Here is a 17,845-nt window from a genome sequence, read left to right on the forward strand (position 1 = left end):
TATAAATGACTCAGCGACCAGTCGACCGGTCGGTAAGTATGATGTGCACTGACCACTAGGGGGAAGACGCTCAACGCAGGAGCTGAGAAGCGACAGCAACTTTGCAGAGTGCCCTCTCACACTCTGGGACCCCTTGGGGGATGTTGGACTGCCGGTTTTGGCCCGATCCCCGCAGGCCAGGTCGAGGAATCCCACTTGCCGGAGGGACCCTGCTCACTCCACAGATGCCCTTTGAGCCCCAGTGCCGCCGAAGGTGTGGGCAGTCAGGGAGGAACTGCGGGAGGTTGACTCCTGGGTGTGTTTGGCCCATTTCACCCAGTCCTGTCCCACCAGCCAACTTTTAATTAATTTCCTTTCAATGTGCACGAATCCATGTACCTAGCCTCTAGTTTCCTAATATTTTGTTGAGGATTTTAGCATCTACGTTCATCAGGGATATTGGCCTATAATTCTCTTTGTAGTGTGTTTATCTGGTTTTGGAATTACGATACTGATGGCCTCATATAAAGAGCTTGGAAATGTTCCTTCCTCTTGAATTTTTTAGAATAGTTTGAGGAGGATAGGGGTTGGTTCTTCTTTGAAGGTTTGGTAAAACTCCCTTGTGAAGCTATCCAGACCAGGGCTTTTGCGTGCTGGAAGTTTTTTTTTACTACTGCTTCAATTTCATCAGTAGTTATCCTATTCCGGTTTTCTGATTCTTCCTGATTGAGTTTTGGAAGATTGTATTTTTTTAGGAAAATTTCATTTCGTCCAGGTTGTCCAGTTTGTTGGAATATAGTCGTTCATAGTATTTTGTTTGTTTGTTTGTTTGTTTGTTTGTTTTGTGATCCTTCATATTTCTGTGGAGTTAGTTTTACTTCACTGCTTTCATTTCTGATTTTGTTTATTTGGGTCCTCTCTCTGTTTCTTGATGAGTCTGGCTAGAGGTGCATCAATCTTGTTTATCTTTTCAAAGACCCAGCTCTTTGTTTCATTGACTGTTTGTTTGTTTGTTTTTTAGTCTATCATTTATTTCTGCTCTAATCTTTATTGTGTCCTTCGTTCTAATGACTCTGGGATTTTCTTGTTGTTCTCTTTCTAATTCTTTAAGTTGTAGGGTTAAATAGTTTATTTTTAATTTTTCGTGTTTTTTCTGGTAGGTCTCTAGTGCTATGAACTTCCTGCTCAGGACTGCTTTCCCTTTGTCCCATAGATTTTGTGTTGTGTGTTCATTTTAATTTGTTTCCAGGAAGTTTTTGATTTCTTGCTTGATCTCATTGGTAACCCTTTCATTGTTTAACAACATGCTACCTAGCGTCCATGTGTTTGAATGTATTTGAGTATTTTTGCTGTAGTTGATTTCTAATTTTATTCTATTGTGATCTGAAAATTTGCTTGATATTATTTCAATCTTCTTGAACTTGTAGAGACTTGTTTTCTGTTTTGCATGTGGTCTATCTTTGAGAATGGCCCATGTGCACTTTATTAAATTAATTATTCTTCAGCTTTGGTGTGAAATGTCCTGAAAATGTCAATTAATTCTATCTGACACAGTGTGTCATTTAGAGTCGCTGTTTTCTTGTTGATTTTTTGTCTAGAAGATCTATCCAGAGAGAGGAACCAAGATAGCAGCATAGAGCCCTAGCCGGTTTGGCTCAGTGGATAGAGCGTCGGCCTGCGGACTGAAGGGTCCCAGGTTCGATTCCAGCCAAGGGCACATACCTGGGTTGCGGGCTCGATCCCCAGTGGGGGGCATGCAGGAGGCAGCCGATCAATGATTCTCTCTTATCATTGATGGTCTATCTCTTTCTCCCTCTTCCTTCCTCTCTGAAATCAATAAAGAAATATATTTTAAAAAAAAAAGATAGCAGCATAGGTAAATGTGGGTATGTGCCGTCTCCCACAACCGCATCAGCATTACAACTAAAATACAGAACAACCATCATTCAGAACCACCTGAAAGCTGACTGATTGGAAGTCCTACAACAAGAGAAGTAAAGAAGAAAGTTCACTGTGACTAGTAGGAGGGGCAGAGACATGAAACAGGCTGGTCCAACACTCATATGTGCCGTTTTTTTTTAATCGGGAGCGAGATCATCTCTGTGGAGGGCGCCTATGAGAAGCAGGGGGTCCCAACAGCACACCAGGCCCCCAACTCAGAGTTTCAGAGATGGGAAGAGAAGTCCCCACAACTGTGCGCTGTAAAAACCAGCGATTGTGTCTGAGTGAGATGGAGGCTGATGGAGACCCAGGTTTTTCTTTTAAAGGGCTGGCACACAAAAGTACTTGTACTCTATTGCTCTGAGCTCCAGCACCAGCAACTTTGAGGGACCCAGACACGTATATGGAGGAACTGGACTGTCTGGCATAGGGGCAGGAAATTGGGAAAGGCTTTTTGCCAAAAAGGGGTGCTTTCAGGGGTCATTGTTCCTGTGCTGGGACCTCCATCATCACAGAGCTGGCAGGCAGCCACATCTGAGTTTCCATCAGCTTGACTCACAGTATTTGCTCAGTCCTGGGAATTCACTGAGACCCTGCCCATCCAATTTGCTGCCACACCAAAGCTGTTTGCAGCAGCTTTTCCATGTGAATTGCCTGTACTGGCTGTGGCTTCAGACATTGGTAAAACCTCTCAAACTAGCTGCAGCTGGCATCAGTGTTCCCCAAACCTATCAGTAAAAGACCCAAGATTCGAAACTAGCACCAGCCTGCCTTGCTTCACAGTTGGGCCTTGCCTGGACACTGCCTAGCCAATACAAATAGTAGCCATCTGCAGATCTCTCCATAGCTCCTGCTGGGTGACTCCAGGCAGTGGCAAACTTTGCACCTCCTTGGAAGCCCTAGAGCTAGTGCACCTGGTGGACAGCTTCAGAGCATAGCAGATTACAACTCTTCGCATCCACAAGCAACACACTTGAGGGCCAGACTCAGTGAGCACCAAAGCCCCACTGAATGAAATCCTTCTTGATTGGAGTATTTCCTGAATAGCAGCTCTTCCACTGTAGTTGCAGCTGGCCCTTACAGCCAAATGGCCTGGACTTCAACTCCTCCCAATGACTGCAACAGCAATCAAGGCTCAACTACAAGACTATGCACACAGCGCACACAGGTTTACCTAGAGTTCCCAGCTCAGGTGACTGGGGAGGCTGAGCCATTGGGCCCTACAGGACACCTACTACACAAGGTCACCCTAAGAATTCTAGGAGACATTGCAGCTCTATCTAATACATAGAAGCAAACACAGGGAAGCAGCTGAAATGCGGAGACAAGTGAAAGAAACGGAAGCAAGCAAACTACTGGATATGAGTTCCAAACAAGGGTTATAAGAATGCTCAAGGATCTTAATGAGAATTTCAAGGGTTTCAGAGTGCTTCAAGGGACTTAGTGAGGCATTCAAGGATCTCAGTGAGAATGTAAAAGACATAAAATAAGACCAGTAAGAAATTAAGCCTATATTAACTGAAATAAAGAATAATTCACAAGAATTCAATTGTAGAGAAGATATATTTTTATTGATTTCAGAGAGGAAGGGAGAGGGAGAGAGATAGAAACATCAATGATGATAAGAGAATCACCAATCGGCTGCCTCCTGCACACCTCCCATCGGGGACTGAGCCCACAACCCAGGCATATGCCCTTAACCGGGATCAAATCCGGGAATCCTTCAGTCTGCAGGCAGACTTGCTACCCACTGCGCCAAACCAGCTAAGGATAGAGGAGAAGATTTTGATAATCAAATCAACTATTTGGAATATAAGGAAGCAAAAACACCCAAGCAGAAGAGCAAAAAGAAAAAAGAATACAAAAATATGAAGATAGTGTAAGGAGCCTCTGCAACAACTTCAAGTGTACCAACATTCACAATATGGGGATGCCAGAAGAGAAATGGAAAGAGGAAGATATTGAAAACCTACTTGAAGAAATAATGAGAAAAAACATCCCCTTCCTGGTGAAAGAAGTAGGCTTATAAGTCCAGGAAGCACAGAGAGTCCCAAACAAGAAGAATCCATGAAGCCCATATCAAGACTCATCATAATTAAAATGGCAAGGGTTAAAGACAAAGTGAGAGTCTTAAAAGCAGCAAGAGAAAAACACTTAGTTACCTACAAGGGAGTGCCCATAGAACTGTCAGCTGATTTCTCAACAGAAACTTTACAGGCCAGAAGGGAGTGACAAGAAATATTGAAGGTGATGAATAGTAAGGACCTGCAATCAAGATTACCCTACCCAGCAACACTAACACTTAGAATTGAAGGTCAGGTAAAGAGATTCACAGACAAGAAAAGGCTAAAGTTTTTTTCTATTTCTGCATGAAATGTTGAAGGATATTCTTGAAGAAGAGATAAAAAATGTGAAAAATAAAATGGCAATAAATACATATTTATGAACAAATGAATCTAGAAATCAAAATAAATGAACATGAAGTCTGATGAACAAAATAAACTGATGAACAAAATAGAATCAGAGGCATGGCAACATGGAACAGACTGAATCTCTCAGGGAAGTGGGAGTGGTTGGTGGGGAGAGATTTACCAAAGAACTTACCTATGGACACAGAGAAAAGGGTGGTGAAGGCCTGGGATGGGGCAGGGTGGTAACTGGGTGGAGGGGGGCAATGGGGTGACAAAAGGGGGACATCTATAATACTCTCAACAATATTTAAAAGTGGGAAAAAAAGATCTCTCCAGTGAAGTGGGGTGTTAACATCCCCTGTGATTGTATTGCTGTCGATTTCTCCCTTGATATCCTCCAGAAGTTATTTTATATTAGAACCCTGATGCATGAAATTCGTGCAAGGGGCTTGGCCCTTGCAGCCACAGCGGCTGCCACGGCCCTCGCGGCCCCGGCTTTGTCCGGAAGGTCGTCCAGAAGGTCGTCTGGCTGTTTGGTTTAATTAGCATATTATGCTTTTATTATTATAAAAGCTATTTTTTAAAAAAATATATTTTTATTGATTTTTTTACAGAGAGGAGGGAGAGGGATAGAGAGTTAGAAACATCGAAGAGAGAGAAACATCAATCAGCTGCCTCCTGCACACCCCCTACTGGGGATGTGCCCGCAACCAAGGTACATGCCCTTGACTGGAATCGAACCTGGGACCCTTCAGTCCGCAGGCCGATGCTCCATCCACTGAGCCAAACTGGTCAGGGCTATAGAAGCTATTTGGATGCTCTTGTATTGGGTGCACATATGTTAACCAGAATTATATCCTCTTGTATCAATCCCTTTATTATTATAAAGTGGCCTTCATTATTTCCTGTTATCGCCTTCTTTTGGAAGTCTATTTTGTGTGATATGAGTATTGGGCCCCAGCTTTTTTTTTTTTTTTTTCATTTCCACTTGCCTAAAAGTGTTTTTTATATTTCTTCACTTTCTGTCTTTGTGAGTCCTTTTTTTTAAAAACATTATTTCCTGTTATCGCCTTCTTTTGGAAGTCTATTTTGTGTGATATGAGTATTGGGCCCCAGCTTTTTTTTTTTTTTTTCATTTCCACTTGCCTAAAAGTGTTTTTTATATTTCTTCACTTTCTGTCTTTGTGAGTCCTTTTTTTTAAAAAACATATTTTATTGATTTTTTACAGAGAGGAAGGGAGAGAGAGAGGGATAAAAAGTTAGAGAGAAACATCAATCAGCTGCCTCCTGTACACTCCCTACTGGGGATGTGCCCGCAACCAAGGTACATGCCCTTGACCGGAATCGAACCTGGGACCCTTGAGTCCGCAGGCTGACGCTCTATCCACTGAGGCAAACTGGTTAGGTCTAATGTTTGCCTTTTAAATTATGATGTGTCTTGCTGTGGGTCTTTTGGGGTTCATTTTGATTGGAACTCTCTGTTATTCCTGGACTTGTGTGACAGTTTTCTGCCATTGTTTCTTCAAACAGGTTTTCTATTCCTTTCTGGCTTCTTCTGGCACCCCTATTATGTGGATGTTGTTTCATTTCATGTTGTTCCAAAGCTGTGGCCCATCAGTGATGGCGAACCTATGACACACGTGTCAGAGGTGACACACGAACTCATTTTTTTGGTTGATTTTTCTTTGTTAAATGGCATTTAAATATATAAAATAAATATCAAAAATATAAGTCTTTGTTTTACTATGGTTGCAAATATCAAAAAATTTCTATATGTGACACGGCACCAGAGTTAAGTTAGGGTTTTTCAAAATGCTGACACTCCGAGCTCAAAAGGTTCGCCATCACTGCCCCAGATATTACTCTGCTCTTGGCTAGACAGAGATTCTTGTATGGAGATCAATGGGGTTGGCTTGCAACCTGGAGTTTTTATCAGTATGGTTCCCAGAATATTGGGCAGAAGGTTCCTCCTTCAGTCCAGTCACTGACTGCTCTTTGAGACTGCTCAGACCTGTAAACTTGGCCTCTGCTTTGTTTCCTCTGATAAGTTCTAAATGCAGGGTGTGGCATGCAGGTCTCCTGAGTGTGCACAAGCTTTATTATCTGCCCTGAGGCTCCTGGGAGAGGCTAGCTCCTCTCAGGAAAAAAATGACTGTTTGGGTTTGGATAGATATGAACAACCAAATGCAGGACTCCAGGCTACTGCTATTCCATGTTTCCCTGCCCTGCTTCCCATCCCAGCCTCTCAGGCACCTCAAGTCCATGCCTCCCTCTGCAGCAAAGCCTCCAGTGAGTCATTGCAAATGAAAGCTCCTTTGCTCTGGGTTTAGAGAAAAAGACCACTCCATAAGACAAGCAAAAACAAAACAAAACAAAGAATTGTGGCTTTTTTCTCTGACCGGCTTCTGTTCCTAGCTTCAGACTTCACCTCAAGCCAGCAGCCCTGCCACCTGTCTCGGCTGGATGTTATGTGGACTGTAGGATGGGGCTCTTGTGTTCGGAGGTGCTGTGGAGCCCCGCCTGGGTTCCAGGCCTCTATCTTCTGAGGGGACAGACTATCCTGTAGCTGGAGTTTGCTTCTCCCTCTCAGACCATCAGCCTGCCACCCCTGGCCACTGGGTCCGCTTCTCCTGCAACTTTGCTCTTCTTATCAGTCTCTGGGTGTTTTCTCTCCTCCTCAGCCGGACCTCAGTTGGTGAATTCCATGTGAATATTCTCTGGTTTAGTTGTATTTCCAGTCTGGCCCTGGGACAAGTTGTGTGACAGGTCTGCCTATTCAGCTGCCATTTTCTCTCTCTCAAACATTTTAAAATTGGTTTTTAGAGAAAGGACATCGATATGAGTGTGAAACATCGATTAGCTGCCTCCTGCATACACCCTACTAGGGATCCAGCCTGAAACTCGGGCATGTACTCTGCCTGGGAATTGAACCAGCAACCTTTTGGTGCACTGGGCAATGCCCAACCAACTGAGCCACACCGGCCAGTGCCAATTTGTACTTCTTAACCTCTTCACCTTTATAAACTCATCCCCCCCAACACCTCTCCCATCTGGCAACTATCAAAATGTTCTCTGTATCTATGAGTCTTTTTTTTTTAAAGATGCACACATTTATTAAAATTTTGAAGACATTTAACAATTTATTGATGTCAGAAATATAAATTCTTAATATTAACTCTAGAAACATGAGAATTCAATTTCAAAGGCTTTAGAAAGAATACCTTATAAAGGTATTCTTACTATTACATTCTTTGTTAGACTGGTACTTGGAGCACTTTGGATATCATTTCACCATTTCATCCCCAACCCAGTGCCTGGATAAATTGGCCAGCAGTAGCACATGAAATTGTGGATAGATGAGAGTCTCATATTCGTATTTATCTAAATGAAATATATAGCGCCAGGTTTCCCATTTCATGAAATGCAGTTTCTTTTATAATTTTTTGGAGCAATAAGCCTTTAGATTCCCATTTTCCCCAGGCAGAGAAGAGCCACTCAAGTGCCTTTGTCCTAACACACCTTTGAGTCCTTGTTAGGAGTTAAAGCACTGGCTGAATTATCACCATAGGACTCCTGATAAGGATGCAGGTAAAAATGTCTCAGAAGGTGCTTTATTCTTTCACATCTCAAATTCACTTGGCTGGTCACAGGTAGGCAGGTAGAAATGGGTTAAAATTTTTGCAACTCAATTTGGTTAGTGTAAGGCATGACAGAAGAAACCAAACCAGCAGTTTGCTCCAAGGTGACATTTTGCTCTGAAGAAGTGGCAAAAGCCATCCCGACTGCCTTGCACCTCCAGCAGGTGCAGTACTGCCCCATGAGACAAGTGCACAGCAAAGTCACAGGCTCTGGCAGTCCTGGTCATCGCTGGCATTCCATTACTTCAGTGCCCACGTGTGGCTTGCCAGCGGTCTCTCTAGCAGGAACCCCGTGAAAGTCACAAGCGCCACCACTCGGCCCCAGTTGGGGCCCAGGGGGTGTCAAAATATGTTCTGCATCGCGTTCGCCACCATCTCCACATGGTTACTCTGACATTGGCGGTAGCAGGTCCAGGAGAGCTGGTAACACTCCTGTACCTGGGAGGCGATGGAGCGCATCACGGTGGCCTCAAGTGAGGACGTAGGGTGCGGGTCGCTGCTGGGCCTCTGGGTGCAGTACTCCAGGTAGTCAGTCAGCAGCTGGAGGGTGCACAACCTCAATTGGTCCTCCATGGCCTGGTGTCTGCCCAGGTCCTGGCCCCGCCGGCTTTCTTGGTCTAGTTGCACCTCTGCTCGGGGAGGGGCTATCTCTATGAGTCTTTTTCTGTTTGTGTGTGTGTTTTTTTAATTCAATTTGATAGACATGTTTTTATTGCCATTTATTGTTCATATTTTAGACTTCTCTTTTTCTTAAAAAAGACCTCTGAACATTTCTAATAATACTTTGATTTGGTGGTGATGAACTTTTTTAGCTTTTTCTTGTCTGTGAAACTCTTTATCTGTCCTTCAATTCTAAATGATAGCTTTGCTGGGTAGAGTGATCTTGGTTGCAAGTCCTTTTCATCACTTTGATTATTTCTTGCCACTCTCTTCCGGCCTGCAACGTTTCTGCTGAGAAATCAACTAACAGTCTTATGGGAGCTCCCTTGTAACTAACTGCTTTCCTCTTGCTGGTTTTAAGATTCTCTGTTTCTCTTTAACCTTTAGCATTTTAATTATTACGAGTCTTGCTGTGGGATTCTTTGGGTTCATCTTGTTGGGGACTCTATGCACTTCCTGGTCTTGCATGTCAATTTCCCTTACCAAGTTAGAGAAGTTTTCTGTTATTAGTACTTTAAAAATTAAAAAAAACCCACAATTTTTATTGATTCAGCTGACAGAAGGTGATAGCAAGGTTTAGAGTAGTAGACCGCAAGGCTGTGTTTGAAAATTACACAAATTAAAGAATTACTAAAATTGGGTGTTGGTTGCTAACCACCAAGACAGAGGTCAAAATGCGATGTGGGTAGAATGATGAATATTTCATTATTATTATTATCATTGATTTCAGAGAGGAAGGGAGAGGGAGATACAAACATCAATGATAAGAGAGATTCATTGATTGGCTGCCTCATGCATGTCCCTCACTGGGAATTGAACCGTGACCCCTTAGTTCATTGGTCAACTGACACTCAATCATGCTGGCCAGGCTCATTATTATTTTTTTCGGGGAGGCGGGGGGTGGAAAGAAAAGGAGAATCTGGGTTCATTATTATTTTTAAAAAATATTTTTATTGATTTCAGAGAGGAAGGGAGGTGAGATAGAAACATCAATGATGAGAGTCATTGATTGGTTGCCTCCTGCATGCCCCCTACTGGGGATCGAGCCTGCAACCTGGGCTTGTGCCCTGACTTGGAATCGACCTATGACTTCCTGTTTTATAGGTCGATGCTCAACCACTGAGCAATGCTGGCCAAGCAACATTTCATTTTTTGTTAATTGAAGTATATTTTTATTGATTTCAGAGAAGAAGGGTGAGGGAGGGAGGGCTAGAAACATCAATGATGAGAGAGAATCATTATTGATTGGCTGCCTCCTGCATGCCCCCTCTCCCCCACCGCCCCACTGGGGATTGAGCCCGCAACCCGGGCATTTGCCCTTGACTGGAATTGAACCCAGGACCCTTCAGTCCACAGGCTAACACTCTGTCCACTGAACCAAACCAGCTAGGGCTCATTATTTTTTTAAAATTTATTTTTATTGTTGAAAGTATTACAGGTGTCCCCATTTTCCCTCGTGCCCCCTTCACCTGGCTCCCACCCCACCGGAGTCCTTCGGTGCACTATAAGCTCTTTGGTTAATCTGTTCCCACTTCCCTACCTCCTTCCCTCTGAGATCTGTCAGTTTGTTCCATGCTTACATGTCTCTGGACAAATTTTGATCGTTAGTTTATTTTGTTTATTGGATTCCACATATAAATGAGATCATGCAATCTTTGTCTTTCTCTGACTGGCTTATTTGCATAATATTCTCCAGGTTCATCTATGCTGTCTTAAAGGGCAAAATTTCCTCATTTTTTACAGCTGCATTGTATTCCATTGTGTAAATATACCACAGCTTTTTTATCCACTCAACTACTGATGGGCAGATTGTCTATTTCCACATCTTAGCTTTTGTAAATAATGCTACTATAACATAGAGGTACATACCTTCTTTCTGATTGGTACTTCAGAATTCTTAGGATACATTTCCATAAATGGGATCGCTGGGTCAAAAAGCAGTTTCTCTTTTAAACTTTTGAAGGAACCATACTTTTTTCCACAGTGGCTGCACCAGTCTACATTTCCACCAACAGTGTACAAGGTTTCCCTTTTTTCCACATCCTCACCAGCAATTGTTTGTTGATTTATTGATGGTAGCCATTGTGGCTGGTATGGGGCTGTACGTCATTGTAACTTTAATATGCCCATTTCTTTTTTGTTCCAATTTGCTTGTAAAATTTTATTCCATCCCTTCATTTTCATCCTGTGTGAGTCTTTTATTCTGAGGTGGGTCTACTTGGTTTTCACTACTTTAAATATTTCATGCCACTTCCTTTTGACCTGTAGTGTAGGGTTGTTTCTTTGTTTTGTTTGTTTTTGAGAAATCAGCTGACAGCCTTATGGGAGCTCCCTTGTAGGTAACTAACTGTCTCCCTTTCTACTTTTAAGATTCTCTCTTTGTCTTTAGCATTTTCTGTTTTAATTATGATGTGTCTTGGTGTGGGTCTTTTTGGATATTCATCTTGATTGGGACTCTATGCTTCCTGAACTCGTGTGACTTTTTCCTTTACCCGGTTAGTTCTGTCATTTCTTCAAAGAAGTTCTCTGTCCACTACTAATTTTCTACCCCTATTATGTGGATGTTGAGCCATTTCATGTTTTCCCAAAGTGACCTTAAAACTGTCCTATGCTTTTTAAGTGTTTTGTGTGGGGTTTTTTTTATCTTCCCTGAGCATATTTTTCCGTTGAATTTTAGACAGAATAGAAGAGAGGGAAAGACAGAGAGAAATATCGTTGTGAGAGAAACACATCAATTGGTTGCCTCCTGCACAAGCCCTGAGCAGAACCCTGGCCGGGGAGAATCCTGCAACTGACGTATGTGTCCTTGACCAGAATCGAACCCAGGACCCTTCAGTCCACAGGTTGACGCTCTGTCCATTGAACCAAACTGGCTAGGGCTTAGTGTTTTTCTTTTTGCTGCTCTAATTGAGTGGTTTTTTTCTATGTTGTCATCCTAATAGCTGATTTGATCCTCTGCTTCATCAACCTTCTTATAATCCTTTCCAATGTATTCTTGATGTCAGAAATAGTATTTTTCATTTCTGACTTGTTCTTATTCATGGTTTCTATGTCCTTTTCCATGCTGATGTTGTTCCCACTAAGTTCCTTATAGTTCTTCCTAAGTTCCTTGAGCATCTGTATAGCCATTACTCTAAACTCTATTTCTGGTAAATTGCTTAACTCCATCTCATTTAGTTCTTTTTGTGGAGATTCTTCCTTTCGTTTGGGGGTTGTTTCTTTGTTTTTGTTTAATAGAAGTGCTGTGACTCCTGGTCTTGTGGGTGGTCTTTTGTTGTAAATGTCCTGCTTGGCCTAATGGTGCATTCTCCTTGAACTCCAGAGCTGGATGCTCTAGCAGCAGTTCTCAACCTGTGGGTCGCGACCATTGGAAAACACATATAGCATATCAGATATTTACATTATGATTCATAGCAGTAGCAAAATTACAGTTATGAGGTAGCAACGAAAATAATTTTATGGTTGGGGGTCACCACAACATGAGGAACTGTATTAAAGGGTCGCGGCATTAGGAAGGTTGAGAAGCACTGCAAGAGTGTCTGTTTTGTGGGTTATTTGGGCTCTTCCATTGTAACTGGGTCTTGATTGTTGTCCCTCTTGTGGGTTGGATCTCCTCTCATGCTGGTAACTGTGAGGGAGGGAGGCCTGCATATCAAGAGATATTGACATATCAAGTAAGATAAGGCCAAGATTTAAGAGCAAGGAGTTGTAATTTCTTGAGTGTTATTTCAATGAATTGGAAAGGGTAGAAATCAAAATGAAGTGTGTATAGAGTAGGAGGTAAGAAAGTTGAAATAGTAAAAAGAGATAGCTCTTTGATATAGTTTATTAGAGATGGTAAAGACAGAGATGCTGACTAAGGAGGGTATGAAGTACACTTCTTCCATGGACTCTAAGTACTTTGAGAGTAGGATAATGTCCTATTTACCTGTGTTATTTCATATTTCAGCTTGTCCATTTGCTAAAGCAAATTCCAGATTGTAAGTTACCTGAGGACAGAAACTATCTAATTTTTCTTATACACAGAACCTGACACATAATATGTCATAAATAAATAGTTGAATGAATCAAAAAGGTATATTTTCTTCTCTCTTTATATTAAAAGGTAAAATAATCTTTCTTTTTTTCTTATAGATTAAGCATATGATGGCTTTTATTGAACAAGAAGCCAATGAAAAAGCAGAAGAAATAGATGCAAAAGTAAGAATTCATGTTTCTAGGTTTAAGAAGTTATAAAGTTTTATGTTGTTTTGCTTTGCTAAATAGTAAGTAGTGAAATTGTTTAACTGCATTGCATGGGACTAATAAGAATATCTCTTATAGGCGCACTCTCCCTCCAGGGAGCTCACCCATGCCATTGTGCGTGCACACGCGCACACACACACACACACACACACACACACACCTCGCACATATATCCTAATCTCTAAGGGACCCAATCAGACTTGCAACAAGGTGAGCAATTGGCAGCTGCAGCTCGTCCTGGGCTAACCACTTGAACCTGTCTCCAAGACTCCCTTTTCTCTGACTTCCCAGTGAGTCAAAGCAGCTCAGCCTAGGCTCTCCTGTTGCTTCTTCTATGCCCTTCCTTGTTTAACTGTCATAAATATGTTTGTGCTGCGGTCAAGAAATCTTGTTTGCTTAAAAAAAAAAAAGAATATCTCTTATATTTAACATTAAAACTAAATTTCCTGCCCTGGCTGGTGTGTCAGTACTTATAGTGTCAGCTCACATACAGAAGGGTTGCGGGTTTGATTCCCGGTCAGGGACAAGTTCTTGGGTTGCAGTACCTGAGTTCCAGGTTCAGTCCTCAGCTCCGGTCTGGATGTATGCAGGAGGCAACCCATCAATGTGAGAAGGACACATTGATGTGTTGTTGTTTTTTTTCTCTTTCTCTCTCTCTCTACCCCTCTCTCCTTCCACTCTCTATCTCTAAAAATCAATGGAAAAATATCCTCGGGTGAGGATTAAATAAAAAAATAAAAAAATATTCCTTTCAAAACATTCTGATTGCCAGTAAGTATCCTGAAATTTTACGGTAGGGATTTGAAAAGTAATGGTGGGGGATAAAAAACACATATACCTTAGAGGAGAATTCCAACTGATTTATGTAGATAACTTCCCTCTGCAGGAAATTGGAGATTAAATCTTTTCCCCAACTACCATCCTCATCAGAGTGTGGGCTGAACTTAGGAACCAACTTCCAAAGAATAGAATATGGAAAAGGCAAAAATATTAATGTTATGGTGGAGAAATATGACTTAACCAATTTTCTCACAGTTAACATCATAAGGGATGTGGATAATTCATCAGGTTACCCGTTTATATGATAGGAAGAGAATACTTCATCTATGTGGTATTTTCCCTAAAACCTTTAACACCAGCCTAATCTATATATATAAAGAGCCAAGGGCCATCGCAACCGAATGGACGACCGAACAGGCTGATTAGGGCGACCAGGCAGGCAGGGGGGTTAAGTGAGGGACGACCAAATGACTGAGCAGCAGGCTGCATGGGGCGACCAGGCCAGCAGGGGGGTTAGTGAAGGGTGACCAGGCTGGCAGGGGGGCAGTTGGGGGTGACCAGGCCAGCAGGTGGGGCAGTAAGGGGCGACCATGCTGGCGGGGGGGGGGCAGTTAGGGGCTACCAGGCTGGTGGCGGGGGCAGTTGGGGGCACAACCAGGCTGGCAGGCAGAGGCTGTTAGGGGTGATCAGGCTGGCAGGGGGGCCAGTAGGGGCGATCAGGCAGGCGGGCAGGTGAGCAGTTAGGAACCAGCGGTCCCGGATTGTGAGAGGGATGTCCGACAGCCGGTTCAGGCCTAAACTGGCAGCCGGACATCCCCTGAGGGGTTCCGGATTGGAGAGGGTGCAGGCTGGGCTGAGGGAACCCACCCACCCCTGTGCATGAATTTCGTGCACCGGGCCTCTAGTTAATATATAAACAAAGGGATAGTCTCAAAACTGTCAGTGTTATGCCCTAGCTGGTTTTGCTCACGAACTAATTCCCTTGTAGGCAGAAGAAGAGTTCAACATTGAGAAAGGTCGTCTTGTGCAAACCCAAAGACTGAAGATTATGGAATACTATGAGAAAAAAGAAAAGCAGATAGAGCAGCAGAAAAAAATGTAAGTAAATCCTGGTCTCAGTATAAAACTAAAGAAGATTTACAAAGATAGTGGGACAAGAGGATAGAGCAGATGCTTCAAAGTCAAGCAAGTATGAGTTCATGTCTTAAATGGATTACTTACTACATATCTGACCTTGGGCAAGTTGCTTAACTTTTCTTTGCTCATTTGTGATAATGGAATTCTCCTAGAATTACTGAAAGATTAAACTGGAATAACAGATACGAAATTGCTTGCCACTTGGTAAGCACTTAATAAATATTTCTTTATCTTTGAAAATATGTTGGTAGAGTAGAAACAAGATGGCAGCGTAGGTAAACACCTATACTTGCAGCCTCCCATAACCACATCAAAATTACAACTAAAGCCGTAGCTGCTTTGGCTCAGTGGAAAGAGCATCGCCCTGCGGACTGAAGGTTCCCAGGTTCAATTCCAGTCAAAGGCACATGCCTGCGTTGCAGGCTCAATCCCAGTAAGGGCTGTGTAGGAGGCAGCTGATCAGTGATTCTCTCTCATCATTGATGTTTCTATCTCTCCCTCTCCCTTCCGTTCTGAAATCAATAAAAAAAAATATTACAATTAAAATACAGAACAACCATCATTCAGAACTGCCTAAAATCTGGCTGATCGCAAGTCCTATAACTAGAAAAGTAAAAAAGAAAGCACATTGAGACTGGTAAGAGGGGCAGAGGTCCAGAACAGGCTGATACGACACCCACATGTGCCATAATTTTAATCAGGAGGCAGATTGTCTCTGCGGAGGTCACCTGTCAGGAGCAAGGGGATCCAGCCCCACAGAGACCCATAGCCCAGGTTTCCAGAGGTGGGAAGAGAAGCCCCCGCAACTGCGGGCTGTAAAAACCAGTGGGGGTTGTGGCTGAATAAGACGGAGGCTGCTGGAGACCCGGGTTTTCCTTTTAAATTGCCCAGGCACTCAACAAAACCAAGAGCTGGTTCTTTGAAAGGATAAACAAGATTGATGACCCTCGAGCCAGGCTCACCAAGAAACAAAGAGAGAGGACCCAAATAAACAAAATCAGAAATGAAAGAGGAGAAATAATAACAGACCCCACAGAAACACAAAGAATTGTTAAAAAATACTATGAACAACTCTACTCCAACAAACTAGACAACCTGGAGGAAATGGACATATTCCTAGAAAAATAGAACCTTCCAAAACTCAATCAGGAAGAATCTAAAAATCTCAATAGGCCAATAACTATGGAAGAAATTGAAGCAGTCATCAAAAAGCTTCCAGCAAACAAAAGCGCAGGGCCAGACATCTTCACGGGAGTTTTACCAAACATTCAAGGAAGAACTAAAACCTATCCTCCTCAGACTATTCCAAAAAATTCAAGAGGAAGGAACACTTCCAAGCTCATTCTATGAAGCCAGCATCACCCTAATACCAAAACCAGATAAAGACAACACAATGAAAGAGAATTACAGGCCAATATCCCTCATGAACATAGATGCCAAAATCCTCAACAAAATCTTAGCAAATCGGATCCAACAGTACATCAGAAAGATCATACACCATGACCAAGTAGGATTTATCCCAGGGATGCAAGGATGGTACAACATCCGTAAATCAATAAACGTAATACATCACATAAACAAATTGAAAGAAAAAAACCACATGGTCATATCAATTGATGCAGAAAAAGCATTCGACAAAATCCAACACCCATTTTTGATAAAAACTCTCAGCAAGGTGGGAATAGAAGGATCATACCTCAACATAATAAAAGCCATATATGACAAACCCACAGCCAACATCATACTCAATGGACAAAAACTAACACCATTTCCCCTAAAAACAGGAACAAGACAGGGATGCCCACTCTCACCACTCCTGTTCAACATAGTACTGGAAGTATTAGCCATTGCAATTAGACAAGAAGAAGAAATAAAAGGCATCCAAATTGGAAAAGAGGAAGTAAAACTGTCCTTATTTGCAGACGACATGATATTATACATACAAAACCCTAGAGACTCCATCAAAAAACTACTAGACTTAATACATGAATTTGGCAATGTAGCAGGATACAAAATTAACCCCAAGAAATCTGAGGCATTTCTATACACCAATAGTGAACTTTCAGAAAGAGAGATTATAAAAACAATCCCATTTACCATCGCACCAAAAAAATTAAGCTACCTAGGAATAAACTTAACTAAAGAGGTAAAAGACCTCTACTCAGAAAACTACAGGACATTGAAAAAAGAGATAGAGGAAGACATAAAGAGATGGAAGAACATACCATGTTCTTGGATTGGTAGAATCAACATCATTAAAATGTCCATACTACCCAAAGCAATCTATAAATTCAACGCACTTCCCATTAAAATACCAATGGCCTACTTCAAAGATCTAGAACGAACTCTCCAAAAATTCATCTGGAATAAAAAAAGACCCCGAATAGCTGCAGCGATCCTGAGAAAGAACAAAGTAGGTGGGATCTCAATGCCAGATATCAAGCTGTATTACAAAGCCACTGTTCTCAAAACTGCCTGGTACTGGCACAAGAACAGACATATAGATCAATGGAATAGAATAGAGAGCCCAGAAATCAGCCCCAACCAATACGCTCAATTAATATTTGACAAAGGAGGCAAGAACATACAATGGAGTCAAGACAGTCTCTTCAATAAATGGTGCTGGGAAAATTGGACAGATACATGCAAGAAAATGAAACTAGACCACCAACTTACACCATACACAAGAATAAACTCAAAATGGATAAAGGACTTAAATGTACGACAGGAAACCATAAAAATTCTAGAAGAATCCAAAGGCAACAAAATCTCAGAGGAATTTCTCTCTGATACTGCTCCTAGGGCAATGGAAACTAAAGAGAAAATAAACAAATGGGGACGGCCCCTGTGAGGCTGAGACAGTCCCTGTGAGGCTGAGACGGCCCCTGGGAGGCCGAGATGGTCCCTGGGAGGCCGAACACAGGGACACGTCGCGGATGGAAATAGCTACATTTTCCATGTGTATGACCCGGCAACAAAAAGCGTACAACTATGGATGAGGACAGTGGGGGGGTAATGGCAGAGGGTGGGGTGGGAACTGGGTGGAGGGGAGCT

At 42.4% G+C, this 17,845-nt stretch overlaps 1 protein-coding gene across 2 annotated transcripts in view; it reads left to right on the forward strand.

Moving 5' to 3' along the window:
* Positions 1-17,845, forward strand: part of ATP6V1E1 (ATPase, H+ transporting, lysosomal 31kDa, V1 subunit E1) — a 56,723-nt gene that overhangs the window by 14,376 nt on the left and 24,502 nt on the right. For both annotated transcript variants that reach the window (XM_014529924.1, XM_005882195.2), the window contains exons 2-3: positions 12,764-12,829; positions 14,643-14,752. In XM_014529924.1, the coding sequence (XP_014385410.1) occupies positions 12,764-12,829; positions 14,643-14,752 (176 nt within the window). The remainder of the gene's footprint in view (positions 1-12,763; positions 12,830-14,642; positions 14,753-17,845) is intronic.

Source organism: Myotis brandtii, unplaced genomic scaffold, assembly GCF_000412655.1.
Source record: "Myotis brandtii unplaced genomic scaffold, ASM41265v1 scaffold7, whole genome shotgun sequence".
NCBI lineage: Eukaryota > Metazoa > Chordata > Mammalia > Chiroptera > Vespertilionidae > Myotis > Myotis brandtii.